Consider the following 21,145-nt stretch of genomic DNA (forward strand, 5'->3'; position numbering starts at 1 on the left):
CACAAATAGGTCATACACAGCGCTTTTAAATCTCTCCTTCTCACTCTTCTCATCACCTACTACCACCTTCTTTCACCACAGTACTTCCTCCCATTGTTGGTCTGAGTCCTCCTTTTCTGCTGCCTCCACTTGCGCTGATCTGGTTCAGCTGCGCTCCGCTGATTGCGTTCTCCTGCTGACCTCACCCTGGCCGGCGGAACTCCATATATGGGCATGCCACCGATCTTGCGAGGAGAGAGGGATAGATAGAGAGAGGCGACAGCAGAGACATAGCGGGGCGAGATATACACCCCATTTATCACCTCATTCGCACGGCGGGCGTCACACTTTCTATACATGCTTGCTCTGTTTGTCTCCAGATATACAGGCCTATAAATACAATACTGCACAGGTTAAAAGATTTATAAATTATTATTTTTTTATTTTTGAAAAAAGGCCTAATATTGCCCATAGGAAAGACTGGATCGAGGGAACATCTACTACACACTTACGTTTTGAATGTGAAAAATAAAAGGAGGTAATTCTGTCAGAGTATTGTAGAACTTTATTGCACGTTCTCGGATGCTTCAGTCATGGAACCGTGACAACATTGCTAGGATTGTACTGCACCCTATATATGAATGTTACACATATACTGTACATATATACATATTAGGATTGCTCAACGATGCCCCCTGGTGGTTGTTTGCAGAGGTGAATTGTGAAGGTGAAATAGTCGAGCTGACTCACTAGTGCTGTCACGGTACGTCTGTGACATCGTCACACCAGCGGCCCCATTTTAAACTCTGGCCTACTGTAGGCTTTTTAATGTGGATACAACTATGATGACTCTTTTTTTATACAGTGCCCTTCATACAGTAAGTATTGGATAGAGGAAGCATTTTGTCTTCTTTTAGCTCTAAACTCCAAATAGTTTGGATTTGAAATCAAACAATTATTATGAGGTTAAAGTAGAGATTTCAATTACAGACATACAATTGTAGACAGTGCATGGTATTACAGTGAGTATGAATATTATAAGTGAATATACATGAGATGAATATCAATATATGTACAGTTGAACAAGGGCAATAGGTCTTGAGGTATGTTACATATGTAAGATGTATAATTAGAGACCAATATAATAGCTTATTTATGTGCAAACAAGCAGTAGTGCAAAAGCTAAATTGAAGTCCTGAGTGTGCAGCCAGTAGAGGGAGGGTACCCTGATACTGGGAGTCAATGTTCCTCTTGTTGGGGGGGGTGGAGGGGGGGTGGCTGGGCTACTGCTGGGATTCTGAGTTCAGCACAGTAACAGCTGCAGGGAAGAAGCTGTTCCTGAGCCTACTGGTGCAGGAACGGAGACTCCTGTACCGCCTCCTGGATGGGAGGAGGGCAAACAGTCTGTGGCTGGGGTGAGGAGTGTCCCTACTGATGCCTCGCGCCCTCCACAGACACCACCTGCGCTGGAGGACCACGATGACAGGGAGTTGGGCACCAGTGATGTACTGGGCGGTTTTCACCACCCGTTGCAGGGCCTTCCGGTCGGAGACAGAGCAGCTGCCATACCACACTGTGATGCAGTTTGTCAGAATGCTCTCAATGGTGCACCGGTTGACCAGGATCCTAAGAGACGGATGGGCTTTCTTCAGTCTACTCAGGAAGTATCGACGCTGCTGCGCTTTTTTGACCAGGGTGGAGGAGTTGAGGGTCCAAGAGAGGTCCTCGGAGATGTGGACACCCAGGAACTTGAAGCTGGAGACATGCCACCTCTATCCCATTGATGTAGATGGGGGTGTGTCTGCAGCCCCCAGCTTTCCTCTAGTCCACAATGAGCTCCTTGGTCTTCTTAGTGTTGAGGGCCAGGTTGTTGTTGGCACACCACACCGCCAGGTGCTGGACCTCCTCCCTGTAGGCCGACTCGTCGTTGTTCGATCAGGCCTACCACCGTGGTGTCGTCTGTGGACTTGATGGTGTTAGAGCCATGCACAGGCACGCAGTCATGGGTGAAGAGGGAGTAGAGGAGAGGGCTCAGCACACAGCCCTGTGGGACACCGGTGGTCAGGGTGGAGGAGGTGTGGTTGTCTAACCTAACAAACTGGGGTCTGTTGGTCAGGAAGGCTAGGGTCCAGTTGCAAGCATCCTTGCATGGGCGGAGTGTAGTGCCGTGGAGATGGTATCCTCCGTTGACCTGTTCGGGCGGTAGGCAAACTGGTGGGGATCCAGTGTGGGGGGTAGGTGGTCTTTAAGGTGAGCCAAGACCAACCTCTCGAAGCAGTTCATGATGATGGGGGTGAGTGCAACGGGGTGGAAGTCATTCAGGCCCGCTGCAGCAGAATGCTTCGGCACCGGCACAGTTGCTGACTTGAGGCACGTGGGGACAACTGCCTGGGCCAATGACAGGTTAAAAATGTCAGTGAAGACCTCGGCCAGCTGCCCAGCGCATGCCCTGAGCACATGGCCAGGGATGCCGTCAGGGCCAGCAGCCTTGCGTGCATTCACCTTGCTTAGTGCGCAGCACACATCAGTGGTGGAGAGTGTGAGGGGCTGGTCGTCTTGGCGGGGCTCAGCTTTGATGGCTGGGTCCTTGTTGTCGAAGCGTGTGTAGAGGTGGTTGAGCTCGTCGGGTAGGGAGGCAGTGCTGGTGGGGGAGGCTGTATTTTTGGGCTTGTAGTCCGTGATGGTCTGGATGCCTTGCCACATGCATCGGGGATCAGAGTTGTTCTGAAAGTGCTCCTCAATCTGCAGTTTGTGGTTGTGTTTGGCCTTCCTGATGCCCCTCTTCAGGTTAGCCTTGGATGAGCTGTAGGCCTATGCATCGCCAGATCTAAAAGCGGCGTTGCGTGCCTTCAGCAGTAAGCGGACCTCACTGCTCATCCAAGCCTTCTGGTTGGGGAAAGTTCTTATATGTTTGTGGGAGACATGTTGATGGTATTTTGGAAGTACAGTTCTCAGGTTGGAGTGGTTGAAATCCCCTCCAACAATAAAGGCTCCATCCGGGTGTACAGGTTGTTGTTTGCTAATAGCAGCATGGAGTTCTTTCATTGCTAGCTTAGCATTAGCATCCGGAGGGATATAGGCTGCAGTAACAACAATAGCTGTAAAATCTCTATGCAGGTAAAATGGTGTGGAAGTGGACAAATGAGTTATTCCAAGAGGGTTTACACAGTTTTATTAATGCAGATAATAATATTTGCACGAACAAACTGGGGTCTCTGCAGAGTAATCCAAAAAAGTTATGATCATGTCTCCCCATTTTATATACATAAACAGGTGAACAATATCCACCTTTTGGCCCAAAACCCATTGGCTTACAAAAATTGGATCAGAACATTATAATTTCGACATCCTTGTAATTTTGGCAAAAACATAATAGTTGCAACATCATAATAACTTGTTTTTCTTACTCCTGTATCAATAACAACATCTGGATCCTATTAGCCTTTCTTAGAAATCGCTTATGACATCATGGTTATCACTGAACTTTCTGTCACCTCATTCTGGGATTTTCTACCACATGGCCTACACTTGATCAGGTACTCCAGATTGGCAGAGCAGTGACTCTCAGTAATATCAGTGTCTGTACAGCAAGTTTTATTGACATGCAGTCCCCCGCCTCTCGTTTTACCTGAGGCCTCTGCCGTCCTGTCCACCCTGAAGACGTTGTGTCCCGCTAGCTCAATCACGCTGTCGGTGATACTGTTGTTGAGCCATGTTTCCGTGAATATAATGATGCTGCAGCCCATAAACCTTATCTGTGAGGTGATCCGAAGTCGTAGCTCATCCATTTTGTTCGTACATTGGCGAGAAAGATGCTAGGTAGCGATAGCAGATGGGGATTTCGCTGCAGCCTAGCCCGGAGACCTCTCGCCGTCCTCGTTGATGTTTACCATCACGCCGCCGGCGACGGGCAACTCCCTCCGCGCCAGTTGGAGCGCTGGACCGCGGTGTTTTAGCAATCTCTTGGGGAAGCTGAAGGTTGTCGAATACAGTTTGTGCATCGTGATTCAATATCCAGTAGTGCTTGCCGGCTGTATGAAGTGTATGCAAGGCTGTACTGAGTGAACAGATTTGAAACTAGTCGGCAAATAATTACTAAATTGCAGAATCTGGTGAGACACGGGGCCTCGCGTTGTATACGCGCCGCCATCTTGTGTTCCCAATATGATATATTATATAAATAATTTTAGCCTAAAGGTTTAAGAAATATTTGCTTGTGAGTCTGCATGCAGCTTAATCTACCGTTTGGCTGTTATTACGGACCATCGTGTTTTAACTTGCGTAGTTTCGCTTGTAGTCAGTATTTTGCACATCATATCTCATTTCTTTGTAATCGGGCAAACTAACAAAATCAGCAGGGGATCAAATAATTATTTCCCCCACTGTATATATATATATACAGTGGGGGAAATAATCAAATAATATTATATATATAATATATATATATACAGTGGGGGAAATAATCAAATAATATTATATATATAATATATATATATACAGTGGGGGAAATAATTATTTGATCCCCTGCTGATTTTGTTAGTTTGCCCGATTACAAAGAAATGAGCGGTCTATAATTTTTATGGTACTTTTATTTTAACAAATAGAGACAGAATATCAACAAAGAAGTCCAGAAAAAACACATTATATAAAGTTATAAATTCATTTGCATTTGATCGAAGGAAATAAGTATTTGATCCCCTACAAACCAGCAAGAATTCTGGCTCATACAGACCGGTTATATGCCCATGAGGCACACAGATTACTCCTGTCACTTTAAGAAAGTACTCCTAATCTCTGCTTGTTATGGGTATAAAAGACACCTGTCAATAGAATCAATCTCTTCCATTCCAACCTCTCCACCACCATGGGCAAGACCAAAGAACATTCAAAGGACATCAGGGTAAGAGTTGTAGACCTGCACAAGGCTGGAATGGGCTACAAGACCATCAGCAAGAAGCTTGGTGAGAAGGAGACAACTGTTGGTGCAATTATTAGAAAATGGAAGAAATACAAAATAACCATCAATCGCCCTCGGCCTGGAGCTCCATGCAAGATCTCGCCTCGTGAGGTAAGGATGATCATGAGAAGGGTGAGGGATCAGCCCAGCTGACCTTTTTTTAGCTTTTATGTGTTTTCTAAATTCTCTCATTGTGAGAAACTCACTGGCACTGATATCCTACGACAGGGACACACTTCTACATGTAAATTACAACTTAAGACCAAGTATTTTTGATATTTCATCGACCCGGCGGAGATCAGAAGGACCCCCCACGATAACAACAATGGGAGCGCGCCAAAAAAGAGGAGGAAACACCGGGGGAAGCGGGGAGGCATTCGGAACCGACTGAGAGCTCAGGCCCACCATCCACCTCTGCCTAGCATACTTCTTGCTAATGTCCAGTCTCTGGAGAACAAGATGGATGATCTCAGGGCGAGGATTACTTTCCAGCGAGACGTAAGAGACAGAGACATGGCTTACCTCGTTGGTACCGGACCGAGTCATCTGCCCTTCCGAGTCCTTCTCTGTTTTCCGGGCGGATAGAACAGAGGAGTCCGGCAAATCCAGGGGTGGTGGAGTTTGTTCCATGACCAACAACAACTGGTGTAACCCTATCAACGTAACGACGCTTTCTCAGACCTGCTCGGCGGACCTGGAGCATCTGACCATCTCATGCCGCCCATTCTACCTTCCCCGGGAGTTCAGCTCAATTATCATCACAGCCGTCTACATTCCACCACAGGCCAATACCGAGGCAGCGCTATCGACCCTACATGATACGCTGTGCCGGCATCAGAGCAACCACCCTGAGGCGATGGTAGTAACAGGTGATTTCAACAGGGCTAACCTTAAAAAAGTTATGCCTAACATCCGCCAACACATCACGTGTGCCACCAGGGGAGATAGAACTTTAGACCACTGTTATACTCAGTTTAAGAATGGGTACAAAGCTGTTTCCTGCCCTCCCTTTGGGAAATCAGACCACTCTGCCATTTTGTTGATGCCTGTTTACAAACAGAGGATCCAACAGGTAGCGGTCGTGAAGAGAGAGGGAAAGCGGTGGTCCGACCAATCAGAGGCCGTGTTACAAGACGCGCTGAGTGACGTCGACTGGGATATGTTTCAATCAAGTTCCAGTGATGTCAGCGAGTTTACAGAGACTGTCTTGGACTTCATCTCAACATTAGCCGATAACATTGTACCAACAAGAACGGTAAAGATCTACCCCAACCAGAAATCCTGGGTCGACAGTTCCATCCGCGCCGCTCTGAGAGCCCTCACCGCTGCTTACAACTCCGGCCTGGCATCCGGCAGCATGGAGGAGTATAAAGCGGAGTCCTACAAACTGCGGAGGGCGGTGAAAGCCGCCAAGAGGAGATATGCAGACAGAATTCAGGCGCAGATGGAGAACAACGACACCAGGGGCCCATGGCGAGGACTACGGACTACAGAACTCTTTTTATGCACGGTTTGAGGCTGGCAACACCACCGCGCCGGCTAACAACAACAACGTCAGAGTGCTGGCTAGCTCGGCTGATGGGAGTTCACACGCTGGGGCAGAGCAAGCACTCTCCGTGACGGAACACGACGTGAGGAGGGCTCTGCTGAAGGTGAATACTAGGAAAGCTGCTGGCCCGGATGGCATACTTGGGAGAGTACTTAAGACCTGTGCTAACCAGCTAGCTCCTGTGTTCACTACCATATTCAACCCATCATTGGCTAATTCAGTAGTTCCCACCTGTTTTAAAAGATCCTCCATCGTCCCTGTGCCCAAGATCACCTCCCCAGCCTGCTTGAATGACTACAGACCCGTGGCTCTAACCTCAGTGGTCATGAAGTGCTTTGAGAGGCTGATTAAGGAATACATCTGCTCCTCCCTCCCTCCGACCTTGGACCCACTGCAGTTCGCATTCAGACCAAACAGATCCACGGACTACAGCTCAGCGTTCAATACCATAGTCCCACCAGACTGGCTGAAAAGATGATTGGTTTAGGACTGAACATTCCCCTGTGTGCCTGGATCCTGGACTTCCTGATGGCCAGGCGGTCAGGGTGGGTAGACACACCTCCAGCATACTCATCCTGAGCACAGGGTCCCCTCAGGGCTGCGTCCTTAGCCCCCTTTTCTACTCCCTGTACACCCACGACTGTGTGGCTAAGTCCAGCGACAACTCCATCATCAAGTTTGCGGACGACACAGTTGTGGTGGGGCTGATCTCAGATAACAATGAGGAAGCCTACCTGGACGAGGTGGCAGACCTGTCACTCTGGTGTCAGGAGAATAGCCTCATCCTGAATGTCTCCAAGACAAAGGAGCTGATTGTGGACTTCAGGAAAGCACAACATCCAAGGACCTACATGCCGCTGGACATCGGTGGGACTGCTGTGGACAGGGTGAGCAGTTTTAAATACCTGGGAGTCCACATCAGTACACTGGTGGGAAAGGCAAGGCAACTCCTGTTCCATCTCAGGCAGCTGAGGAAATTCAAAGTCTCCCAGAGGATCCTTCAGTCCTTCTACTCTGGAGCTGTGGAGAGCATCCTGGCTGGCAACATCACCGTCTGGTACAGTAACAGCACGGCCCAGGACAGGCGAGCTCTGCAAAGGGTGGTACGCCTGGCAGAAAAGACCATGGGAGCTCCAACCCCCCCTCTCCATGTCCTGTACACCAGGAGGTGTAGGATCAGAGCCTACAGGATAATGAAGGACCCTCACCACCCGAAAAACGGACTGTTCCAGCTGCTGCGGTCAGGCAAACGCCTTCGCTGTCATGCAGCAAGAACAGAGAGACTAAGACTGAGTTTCTTCCCCTTTGCCATCAGGATCATCAACGATGACCCCACCAGTGCCCCCCTCAAGTCACTCACACACTCACTGACATCATAACACATATGCACACATAATCATCCATTGCAGACTCATCCTCCACTGTAATTATCTGTACTGTCAACCTATCATTGCCATTGTATATTGCCATTCCATTGTGTACATTGCTTCACCGCTGTTTATACTGTTTATATTTTTTCGTACTTCTATTTTATTTTATTCTATTTTAAAACTTATTGTTGCACTACTCTGTGGCACTGTCACTTTTGCATTTCACTGTATACTTGTATGCACGTGACAAATAAAGAATCTTGAATCTTGGCGGTACTTGGTGGCGTCGGATGCACAGATACATAACGTCCCATAGGTGCTCAATTGGATTTAGGTCAGGGGAACGAGAGGGCCATTCAATGGTATCAATGCCTTCTTCATCCAGGAACTGCCTACACACTCTGGCCACATGAGGCCGGGCATTGTCCTGCACTAGGAGGAACCCAGGGCCCACTGCACCAGCGTAAGGTCTGACAATGGGTCTGAGGATCTCATCCCGGTACCTAACAGCAGTCAGGGTACCGTTGGCTATGACATGGAGGTCTGTGCAACCCTCAAAGGATATGCCTCCCCAGACCATCAATGACCCACCGCCAAACCGGTCATGCTGGATGATACAGGCAGCATTACGTTCACCACGGCGTCTCCAGACTCTTTCACGCCTGTCACATGTGCTCAGTGTGAACGTGTTCTCATCTGTGAAGAGAACAGGACGCCAATGGCGGACCTGCCAATTCTGGTGTTCTCTCGCGAATGCCAATCGAGCTGCACGGTGCTGGGCAGTGAGCACAGGTCCCACTAGAGGACGTCAGGCCCTCATGCCACCCTCATGGAGTCTGTTTCTGACAGTTTGGTCAGACACATGCACACCAGTAGCTTGCTGGAGGTCATTTTGTAGGGCTCTGGCAGTGCTCCTCCTGTTCCTTCTCGCACAAAGGAGCAGATACCGGTCCTGCTGTTGTGTTGATGCCCTTCTACGACCCTGTCCAGCTTTCCTCATGTAACGGCCGGTCTCCTGGTATCTCCTCCATGCTCTTGAGACTGTGCTGGGAGACACAGCAAACCTTCTTGCGACCGCACGTATGGATGTGCCGTCCTGGAGGAGCTGGACTACCTGTGCAACCTGAGTGGGCTGCAGGTACCGCCTCATACTACCAGTAGTGACAAGGACACTAGCAGAACACAAAACTAGAGAAGAATCAGTCAGGAAGGATAAGGAGAGAGCAATTGTCTGTGGCCACCACATGCAAAACCATTACCTTTTTGTGGGTTGTCTTGCTTTTGCCTCTCCAGTGCACCTGTTGTCACTTTCATTTGCACCAAAGCAGGTGAAATTGATTCACAATCACTTGTGCTTCCTAAATGGGCAGATTGATATCCCTGAAGTTTAACTGACTTGGTGTTACACTGTGACGATTAAGTGTTCCCTTAATTTGAGCAGTATATATATACAGTGGGGGAAATAATTATTTGATCCCCTGCTGATTTTGTTAGTTTGCCCCCTTACAAAGAAATGAGCGGTCTATAATTTTTATGGTACTTTTATTTTAACAAATACAGACAGAATATCAACAAAGAAGTCCAGAAAAAACACATTATATAAAGTTGTAAATTCATTTGCATTTGATCGAACGAAATAAGTATTTGATCCCCTACAAACCAGCAAGAATTCTGGCTCATACAGACCGGTTATATGCCCATGAGGCACACAGATTAGTCCTGTCACTTTAAGAAAGTACTCCTAATCTCTGCTCGTTATGGGTATAAAAGACACCTGTCAATAGAATCAATCTCTTCCATTCCAACCTCTCCACCACCATGGGCAAGACCAAAGAACATTCAAAGGACATCAGGGTAAGAGTTGTAGACCTGCACAAGGCTGGAATGGGCTACAATACCATCAGCAAGAAGCTTGGTGAGAAGGAGACAACTGTTGGTGCAATTATTAGAAAATGGAAGAAATACATGGGTCGTGGATGGGTCTTCCAGCATGACAACGACCCAAAACATACGGCCAAGGCAACATAGGAGTGGCTCAAGAAGAAGCACACAAAGGTCATGGAGTGGCCTATCTAGTCTCCAGACATTAATCCTATAGAAAATTTGTGGAGGGAGCTGAAGCTTCGAGATGCCAAGCGAAAGCCTCGAAACCTTCAGGATTTGGAGAGGATCTGTAAAGAGGAGTGGACCAAAATCCCTCCTGAGATGTGTGCAAACCTGGTGACCAACTACAAGAAACATCTGACTTCTGTGCTTGCCAACAAGGGTTTCTCCACCAAGTACTAAGTCATGTTTTGCTTGGGGATCAAATACTTATTTCGTTCGATCAAATGCAAATTAATTTATAACCTTATATAATATGTTTTTCTGGACTTTTTTGTTGATATTCTGTGTCTATTTGTTAAAATAAAAGTACCATAAAAATTATAGACCGCTAATTTCTTTGTAATCGGGCAAACTAACAAAATCAGCAGGGGATCAAATAATTATTTCCCCCACTGTATATATGTGTGTGTGTGTATTATAAAATCAATCTGTTTCTTCTAATTGGTGTGTATATAAGCATCGGGATCGCAGCGTCTTTTTCACAAGTCACAGTTTGTCATGTTGAGTTCTGGATAACTTTTTACTTCTTTTACGTGTTCTCCTTCATTTCTCTCAGGGGTGCTATATTCTTGCGGGAGAAGGCATGTTTACTGTGCACTCGCTATCTTTGCACTTATGTTGGATGCAGGGTGTCGTCGAGTTGCGATGCAGCTTTTCTATTTGTTTTGGGGGTCTTAACCAAAATGATTCAGAGCTTGTGAATTATTATCCTGCTCAATGTGCCTGGAATGTGTCTTCCTGTAGAGGCGTCTTAACAAATCCAAATAGCCTCTACTTGGGTGAGTCGGAGGTTCCAACAAACAGTTCCATACAAAACGGAGGGACGCGCGTATAAAAATAAACACGTTCTTATTGTTTTCTCAATCATATTAGCCATTGCTACTGCTGTTGAAAACCTATTTGCTCCCACCCGACATCCCATTTCCTCTTCCCTTTTATCCCTAATATCCATTCATTCCAAACACAAGGGGGCAATGACCACAAGGATAAGTCAAAATAGCATTCAATAGGGAATATAAACTTAGAGCAAATATTATCATAATTAAATCAAAGCAATAGATATCATTAAGTTCAATTCAAAATTAATGTTAGAAAATTAACATAAATAACATGTAGGCCTAAATGGCTCTTACACTCTCCCTTTTAGCGATGGTTAGATCATATCGGGTCTACGTCCAGTTGTGTTCCAAGGCTGTACATACAGGTGAATGGGACAGCAAGACTACAGCCTCCTAGGCTCAGATGACAGGTTCTTCAGCTGCGGGCAGTTTCTGCAGTTTTTAAATATTTAGGAGTCCTCTTAGTCTCTCAGGCATTAAAGAACCAATTTAGAATGTTAAATATTTAATTTTTCTTCTTAGTGAACATTTAGTTGCCTCTATGTAGATGTGGGGGGACATGCAGCGTTCGGCCTGTAGAGGGAGCTACAGGACCGTGGCCGGGGTTGTGTCGGCGAGGCTTCGTTGCACACCTGTTGCAAATGAAGTCTCGTTGGCGAGTGCTTAAGATGTGTGTGCTTCTGCCATTTCAGTAGGTGAGCTGGGAACAGCGAGAGAGAGAGAGAGAAAGACGTAACGACCAAACGAACGAATGAACCGTTTGACGAGGCTGGAAAGCCGACTAAGGACTTTGACGAGAGACTGTATGAATAAACGGGAGCAATCCCTAAATCCTATACTGCGTCTGCCTCTGTGTACTAACGGACCTTGTTACAGTAGATTTAGTCGCTGAGTAGCTTTAGGTTCTCACGGTTGCATGGGCTTCTAAGGCATGGTGAATCACGTATCCTTATGATTCTTACACTTTCTGATTTAGATTGGATGACTTGTTACTCACTCTCATACACTAGTTGGATAGAGGCAGCAGAGGAACTCCATTGTAATTCTCAAGTCATAGTTGCTTGTATTCCTTCGTTCAGTAGAATATGTTAATGCTCAAAAGGCCCCCCCCCCCCCCGAGTAATGTTGTTTAGAATGTATGGCATGTTGCAATAATTTTGGTACAGTGCTACATGTATGTGAAAGTTATTCTAGCTGGTGGTGGTTGGGACTGACTTGTGTAGTAGTTAAATGACAAGCAGATTTAGTTTCTCCTGGTGGGTTCGTAGACATGCTCGTTTCTAGCACAGTGTTACTTGGGATATAGCTCAGTGTAGGTCACATAAAGTTAGAATGAACCCCGTCTGATCCAGGTAGGTCAAGCCCGTCCCTGCATGTGCGAGCAGGGGGACACTGGGTGGGTCACCCTGCTAAGCAGGTACCGGTTGTTAAACACAGTTTTACTTTACCCCCCGTGGTCTAATCCAGGTCAAAAAAGATGATTCCCGTCCCCGCACACGTGCAGGGGGAACACCGGGTGGGTCACCCTGCTAAGCAGCGTGCAACTCCGGGGACTCCGTGCAACTCCGGGGAGTGTGGAATTGCCACAAAACCAAGCCAAATAATAAACCAGAATCACAACCAATCTCAATCTGAGTTTTATTGAACTTTGAAGGGGAGGGGGAGAGAGTAAATGGTAGCTTTCAGGTAGTCCGTAATCCTGGAGAATCGTCGTTGGTCGAGAGCTGGGGTCGGTACAGGGGCAGATTCTCTTACGGTCCGGGTCAGGTCTTTCAGCGGGGTAGTCAGACGGTCGCGGTTCGGTACACAGGCGGGTTTTCCTATTCAAACAAAGGTCAAAATGATGAATGGCACACAGCACGGTAACTTCACTTCACTTGCTACTCACTCTCTTCGGGTGAATTTCCCTTGTGGTACTCTCCTGGGCTGAGTGCCGCGTCTCTCTTTGTAGTACAGCCACTCAGCCCGGTGATTCCTCTCAGGTGCGCTGTGATTCTCTCCCGGTACAGCTCGTTGAGCAGGAAGCCCTAATATGGCCATGGGTTGGAGCCAGCGAACTGCCACATATCTGCCCTCTATGACCATACCCCTCCTTACTCCCAGCCGGCTGCCACAGCAGGTACCGGTTGTTGACCGGACACATACAGTACCAGTCAAAAGTTTGGACACACCTTCTCATTCAATGGTTTTTCTTTATTTTTTATTATTTTCTACATTCTAGATTAATACTGAAGACATCAGAACTATGAAAGAACACCATATGCAATTATGTAGTAAACAAAAAAGTGTTAAACAAACCAGAATATGTTTTATATTTTAGATTCTTAGCCACCTTTTGCTTTGATGACAGCTTTGCACACTTCTGATATTCTCTCAATCAGATTCATGAGGTAGTCACCTGGAATGGTTTTCAATTAACAGGTGTGCCTTGTCAAGAGTTAATTTGTGGAATTTCTTGCCTTCTTAACGTGTTTGAGACCATCAGTTGTGTTGTGCAGAGGTAGGGTTGGTACACAGTTCTATATAGTGCCCTATTCGACTACTGTTCTAATCCATATTATGGCAAGAACCACTCTTTACAACTAAGTAAAGAGAAACAACAGTCCATCATTACTTTAAGACATGAAGGTCAGTCAATCCGGAAAATTTCAAGAACTTTGAATGTATCCTCAAGTGCATTCGTGAAAAGCATCAAACGCTATGATGAAACTGTCTCTCATGAGGACCGCCCCAGGAAAGGAAGACCAAGAGTTACCTCTGCTGCAGAGGATAAATTCATTAGAGTTACCAGCCTCAGAAACGCAAATTAACAGCACCTCAGATTAGAGCCCACATAAATGCTTCACAGAGTTCAAGTAGCAGACACATCTCAACATCAACTGTTTTTGTTTACTACATAATTACATATGTGTTCCTTCATAGTTTTGATGTCTTCAATATTAATCTACAATGTAGAAAATAATAAAACTAAAGAAAAACCATTGAATGAGAAGGTGTGTCCAAACTTTTGACTGGTAGTGTAGTTTTAGTTCACATAATGCTAGAATGACCCCTGTCTGGTCCAGGTTGAAAGAGTACTCCCGTCCCTGCATGCGTTTAGGGTTAGGGTGGGTCACCCTGCTAAGCAGGTACCGGCTTAGATCGGGCACACAGTCTAGTGGCATTGGATGGTTCTGCTGTTTTTGGGGGTTAGAACTTCATGGGCTTCCCGCTATGTATATTGTATTTTAATGTTGTTAAATTCAGCGGGCAGCTATATCAGAGTGGAACCATCCTTTACCCCAAATCAAATTGTATATTCATTAAACTAAAAACATTCACATCAACACCTTAAGTGTCCTGACTGAACCACTAGTTATCCTCAAAATGGATGGTCAGGTTACAGTTTGCTAAAAAGTACATAAAAAGCCTGCAGAGGTCTGGAAAACGGTCTTGTGGACAGATAAGACGAATATTATCATGTACCAGAGTGGTTGCAAGAGGAAAGTTTGGAGAAAAAAGATTTACAGCATATGGTTTGGGCATGTATAGCTGCCACAAGAACTGGCTAACTTGTCTTAATTGATGATGTTACTGCTGACAGCAGCAGCAGAATGTATTTTGAAGTGTACAGAAACATCTTGTCTGCTCGAGTACAAGCAAATGCCTCCAAATTAATTGGATGGCGCTTCATCATACAGTCAGACAATGACCCCAAAGATACTGCCTTAGCAAGTTTTTCAGGGCCAAAAAGTTGAAAGTTCTTGACTGGCCAAGTCAATCTTCAGATTTAAATTCAATTGAACATGCATTTCATTTCCTGATGATAAGATTTTAGGCAAAAAAACCTCAAAACACACTACTACTAGATGCTGAGTATATTCTCTGGTAATGCTCTGCCTTTAGTCTGGTAGCAGACTAAAGGCAGTTATTGGATGCAAAGAATTGTCGACCAAATACTAAACATAAGTACTTTATAATATGATAATTTTCTTCATTATATGATTTTTTCCAATACTTTTGGAACCCTGATTTAGAGGGAGTATGTTTAAATTCAATCTGAAAACCCCCCTATTGAATTAAAGCTGAGAATCTCTACTTTGATCTCATAGTAATTGTTTGATTTCAAATCCAAACTGTTGGAGTATAGAGCTAGAAGAAGACAAAATGCTTCCTATTTCCAATACTTATGGAGGGCACTGTATGTTCTTTATTGAGTCCATTTAATAATTTTCTATGATTTGTTGGTTTGGCAACCTGAATGTCAAACACCGTGACCAAATAATGAACTACTTTTTCTCCCCAGGGGGTAAGGATAAGGGAGTCTTCACCGGCTAGGACACGTAGGGAACCTAGCGCTTCCCCCCCGACCATCGCTCTGTCTAACTGGGCTTGGGCTCAAATCCACGACATTGGTGCCAGTCTCACAAGCTTGGCTTCATTTGGTAACCTTGTAGCCTCCTCATCAATCCCTTTATCCTGTGAAGCACACAGAGCAGATAGAAGAACAGCATAAGGCATAATATGAGCATTCCCCACATGAACAAATCTCTCCATGTGCCACAGTATATGTCAAATGATTCTGGGATCAAATTAAGAATGGCTACAGTGTTGTTTAGCTTGGGTCACTTTATGGCTTGGTGGAATTGGCCGTTACTCTCCTTTATGGTTGCTTGGATGACTTCCAACCCCTTCGACAGGTCTGTGTCGTCCTCTGTGGCCAAGTCTCCAGTCCCACCACAAAGGTATTGGTCTTCCACATACCCTGCCAGGTTAACATCCCAGAGTCTGAAATCATACAACACCTCTGCACAGAATATGGCTGAGGGCACAGCACACACTTCTAACCAGGGGTAACCTTGCCTGACCATTTCATTTCCCCTCTTGGCTCTCCCCATCTCTCCCTTTCCTGGCATGTTACTGAACACAGACCTTCACAGTGTAACTAAATGTTACCTCAGAATCATTTTACCAAGCCAAATTGGAATTAAAGTTGATTATGCAAGCCGAATTAGAATTACGATCCCTCCCCTATTTCGATCAATATACACAAAACACACACAAAGCTCAACCTCAGCAAAACTAAGGAGCTGATTGTGGACTACAGGAAGCGGCAGGGAGCCGGGCACGCCCCTATCACCATCAACGGGACGGCAGTAGAGAGAGTCAGCAGCTTCAAGTTCCTCGGGGTCCACATCTGCGAGGACCTGACCTGGACTCACCACACCGACGCCATCACAAAGACGGCAAGACAGCGGCTCTTCTTCCTCCGCAGGCTGCGGAGGTTCAACATGGACTCCAGGATACTCTGCAACTTCTACAGGTGCACCATAGAGAGTATCCTGACTGGCTGCATCACCGCCTGGTACGGCAGTTGCTCCGCCCTCAACCGTAAGACATTACAGAGGGTGGTGAAAGCTGCCCAGCACATTACCAGGACGGAGCTCCCATCCATGGAGGACCTCTACACTCAGCGCTGCAGGAAGAAGACTAACCGGATTATTAAAGACCCTCATCACCCCAGCAACAAACTGTTTCAGCTGCTCCCGTCTGGCAGACGCTACCGCAGCATCCGGTCTCACACCACCAGACTCAGGGACAGTTTCATCCCACAGGCAATAAGACTGTTGAACTCCTGAGCTACTTAGCTCACCACAATGACACTTTAACTATGCCACTTTATAACATGCCACTTTATAAAATGCCACTTTATACCAGTCGACATCTGGATAAAAACGTCTGTTTACATTTCACTTTTTACATTTTACATTTACATTTACATTTATTTAGTTTTGTATTTAGGTAATTATTGTTATTTCTTTTATTTTTATTATTTACACTTCTTATTGCACTGTTGGAGGAGCCCAAGACTTAAGAATTTAATTGCCAGCGATTGCTCTGTAATTGTTGTGCATATGACAATAAAACCATCTTGAATCTTGAATCTTGAAAGCACCTCTTATCCCTGTAATCCACTCTCATTATTACTCACTTCAATTGATCACCTCTGGGTTACTGGATACACAGGCGCTATCTCAACTTCAACACCCATAAACCCTTGATTCAACATGGCCAATCACTATTGTTCCCCTCAATCTCCACCCGCACAGGCAAACCTGGTACGCCCGAGGCCCAACAGGTCCAGTCTCTTTGATACCCTCGATCACCCCGATCCGCCCAGCCAGTCCCGGTACACCTGAGGGCTGACAGGTCCAACCACTGTTGCACTGGCACGCGGATTGATCGCGTGCCAGTGCAACAGTGGTTGGACCTGTCAGCCCTCAGGTGTACCGGGAAGGGAAAAACATACTCACATCCCAATGCTAACACCAACTGAAGGACTCAAGTGATCAATTATGAAGGATCAGACAGTGGATCTTCAGTACAAGATGATGAGCAGCAAACAAGACAGGCGCCTAGAAGAAAGTTCTGGATCAGCCATGTCTCAAAGTATAATTCTCCTGTGCATTCACAGTAATACCTGGGTCAGATTTAGCGCTGTACTGATTGTTCTTTTCTTATCAGCCTATCATATTAGAACACCATAACAGGTTTTTTGGTTTCAAATCAATAGTGAGCTTTCTTGCAGGGTATGAAGTCATGTGCAGATGTGAGACCTTGACCAAATAATGAGCTACTTCTCCCCGTCTTATCTTGCCCTGTGCCAGGCACTGCGGACCACAAACTCTCCGGGTCCCACAAAATAACATTCTTCTCTAACTCCTGCATAGGACTTCACAGAGAAAGAGTCTGTGTTCTGTTATCAAAAGTTAACTACATTGTTGAAGAAAAATGTCAAACAGAGCAAAAGTAAAATAAAAGTCAGAATCACTACGGCCCTGCTTCTATATTTAGGCCTTTATTTACTTTCAATGGCTGCAGGGCCACCAAACTCTGAAGTTGACCTATGACCTCTTCTGCCTGACCCTTCAGGTCAAACAGAGCAGTACGTTGGACCTGTTTGACAAACAAGTCAACCGAAAAGCTCAAGCTTTAGCGTCGGACTGTGACCATCCCCTTAACTCACAGTTCTAACTCCTACCCTCAGGCTCCTGCTTCAGACTCCTCAAACAAAAAAGCAACAGATACAAACACTCCTTCATTCCCACAGCCCTTAAGTCACTAAATGCACTTTCCAGGAAGAAGGATGAAACATGACCTCAGATTGCACTTTACTGTAGGCTGGCACTTTAATTGTACAGTATGTTAGGGTGTAGTGTGATTTTGTGTACGTTTTGTTTTTAACTTTCTATTGTATTATACTTTTATTGTATGTCCACTTTTATTGTGTGCTCCCAGCCTGTAAGACAAATTAATAAAGATAGATAATAAAGCAATGCGCAGACTGGACATGATGTAAGCCTGTGTCCTCGGTGCTGTCTGGTTTGGCCCTGTTGGCTGTGTGTTGGCTGGCTCGCTCTCTCTGGGCCGCAGCGTCTCAGGATTTGTAATGCAGCTGTGTAGGACAGGGATTATACAATGGCTTCATCACAGAGGGGAGGTGTGTGTGTGTGTGTGTGTGTGTGTGTGTGTGAGAGAGTGTGTGAGAGAGAACCAGAGGCTGGATCAAGCCCAGAGGGACATCAGCCTAGCATAGCCGCCCCGCTGTGCAGAACCCAGGGCTGTAATCCTGTTTCAGAGGGGAACACAACACACACAATGGGACTCAGTTCGGAAGCTATGGGTTTACCCCTGTACTAGCCTCATACTGACAAGGCTCTACCAGTCCTCTGTCTCCACACACACACACACACACATTATCTAATAATGACTGTTTGTAATTCCCTGCCCTGATTAGATATCAGATTTCCCATGTTAAAAATGTTTTTTTATCTCATTTTTTAAAATGTCATTCATCTCAACAGCTCTTCAGGGAAGTCCGAATAATGAAGATATTAAATCATCCAAACATAGGTAGGTCTGAGTTGAAATTAACAATCCAAAACACACTGCCAGTAGATACTCTGATTGGAGCAAAAGCATTGTTGTAGCTAAGATGATAGTCAACCACACTGATAACACTGATCCTCTGTGTTGTGAAGTTTTGTATGAAAGAACACTTTGAGAAAAATGTCTTGAGTGCTGAGTCTTTCCTGCACTTTCTTCTGTCTCTCTCTCCTCCAGTGAAGCTATTTGAAGTCATTGAGACAGAAAATACGCTTTATTTAGTGATGGAGTATGCCAGTGGAGGTGAGTAGGCTTCTCTATCAAGTGCCCTTCCTATGGTCTGACTAAAGCCTGGAGTACCCCTTAACATGGTCTGAGTACACCCAAGTGCCCCTGCCTTGGGTTGACAACAGTGTGAAGGGCACTTGGAATTGTTTCATTACAGTATAGGCTAGGCCATGTGTTTTTCCTGACAACATGAGCAGGAAAGTCTCCATGGCCCCCTTCTGGCCTGTAAAGATCCTTGGAGTGGGCTGCAGGCTTCTCCCCAGGATTTTTGAACAGCGTGGCGCTGGATTGCATTATCAAAACCCGACTCGCATTTATTCATGTCAAAATGCTCCAAAAATACAGCTAAAACGCTAATTTCAGTGAGGAACATCATAACATTGTTTTTAACAATGATGTTGTTGGCAATAAAAGAGAGTAACTATCATTACTAAATATATAGTTTAATTTGCCTTGAGATGTGTACATAGTGGCGCCACATTCTTTGGAGAGAACGCTGGGCTGCGTACAGTATGAAGGTCACTTGTCGTGGCGTGCCATATGCTACCTGTTAGCATGCAGCAGCACCTTCCCTAATGTTATATTCTACACACAGCACTCGATCCTTGTTAGAAGGACAGTGACTCCAGTCCAGTAAAACAAGGTCTTGTTGCTTCTGTGTTAAAAGTGTGTCAACAGAGGTGAATCTTTGAGATTCAATTCCTCTCAATCTTATCTCCTTCTTAAAAACGCATTTGGTCCAATGTGTTTTGAGAAGGAGGCGAGGAGGAGAGAGGATGTGACCTAGAGGTACTGTAATGATGATGTGTTTTGCTTCTCTTCTCCAGGGGAGGTGTTTGACTACCTGGTGGCTCATGGGAGGATGAAGGAGAAGGAGGCCAGGGCCAAGTTCAGACAGGTGAGTCTTTAACCCCCACAACAGCTTGGGCAGACAGACAGACAGCATGAATTATGGAACTAGCTCATCTGTCATGGAATGATGTCACTTAATGTCAGCAGAGTATACATAGCTAGATCCCCAGGAAAGGTAAGGAAACTTGAAAGCTCACTATGTGGCCCTGGGATTGGAACTGCCCTGACCTCTAGTGGTGGTAGAACAGCAGTGCACCAGGGTCAGTTTCACAGTCGTTTGGGATTGGTAATGATGGACCTACACACACCTACACTTTATTAGGAACACTATACTAATACTGGGTAGGGCCTCCCTTTACTCTCAAAACAGCCTCCAAACTCCATTTTCAAGACCAAGCTTTGAACATTAAAATGGACTATACCCAAATCAGTCCTACTTTTAAAATCAGACAGGGTTTGTAAAGATTGTAGACTCGCACCCGGGCTAGGGCTTGGTGGTTGAAGCTTCCCGGATATCAACAGCAATAAAACAACCAAACATCTCAGTTTACAGTCTTTACGCAATGTCACCTTCTTACATTTTTACATTTATGGCATTTAGCAGACGCCTTTATCCAAAGCGACTTACAACAAATACATTTGTTTAAGTAAGTGAATCATCTATCCAGCAGTCATCAAAAGACAAAGTAATCAATGCTCACACCAGGGGCCATTGGCAGTCGTAATGCCAGAAGCCAATTTATTTTATTTTTTTTGTTTATTTTTTTTTATAATTATGTATTGGGGCGCTCAGTGGCGTAGCACACTAAGGCGCATACCATATCATTGCAAGGTCCCTGGTTCGATTCCGACCATCGACATATCCTGCATGTCATCCCTCCTCTCTCTCACCCATCCTTCCTGTCAATCTCTACTATCTCTATCCCAATAAAGCAGAAATGCCCTAAAATATATTTAAAAAAATAAAATAATAATAATTATTTATTAACAGGAGAGAACTTGTACAGGGGTGAAGAGGTCTCAAGGGTTGGGGTTAGGGTTAGTACAGGGAGGGTAGTGGGGGTTGTGACGGCCGCCGGGGTGTGCGGGCGCGTCACAGACCCAAACACAGTGTAATCAGAGAGGTCCACACCAGAATTACAGTCAACAATATTTATTCGATTAGCGGGGAGAGGGAAATGATAGAGAGAGGGTGGGGGTGAGAAGGCGTCGTGTCGTTCAAGGGCCTCGCAGGAGATCCGTCGTCGGGAAGATAGCAGGGGGTTCGGTACACGGTGGGTGGTCCTCTTACGTTCCAGGTCGGGGCGGCAGCGGGGTAGTCAGACAGGCGAAGGTTGGC

The 21,145-nt window shown here is 45.7% G+C and overlaps 1 protein-coding gene across 1 annotated transcript in view; it reads left to right on the plus strand.

The window, feature by feature from the left end:
• The window catches only part of LOC310824043 (serine/threonine-protein kinase MARK1-like), a gene marked incomplete at both ends in the record, with an annotated part of 89,229 nt that overhangs the window by 65,125 nt on the left and 2,959 nt on the right, over positions 1–21,145 (plus strand). Inside the window, 3 exon segments of the mRNA XM_083696934.1 lie at positions 18,645–18,693; positions 18,904–18,969; positions 19,782–19,852. Coding sequence (XP_083553060.1) covers positions 18,645–18,693; positions 18,904–18,969; positions 19,782–19,852 — 186 coding nt within the window.

This window comes from Argentina silus (genome assembly GCF_951799395.1).
Source record: "Argentina silus genome assembly, chromosome: Y".
Classification (NCBI taxonomy): Eukaryota; Metazoa; Chordata; class Actinopteri; order Argentiniformes; family Argentinidae; genus Argentina; species Argentina silus.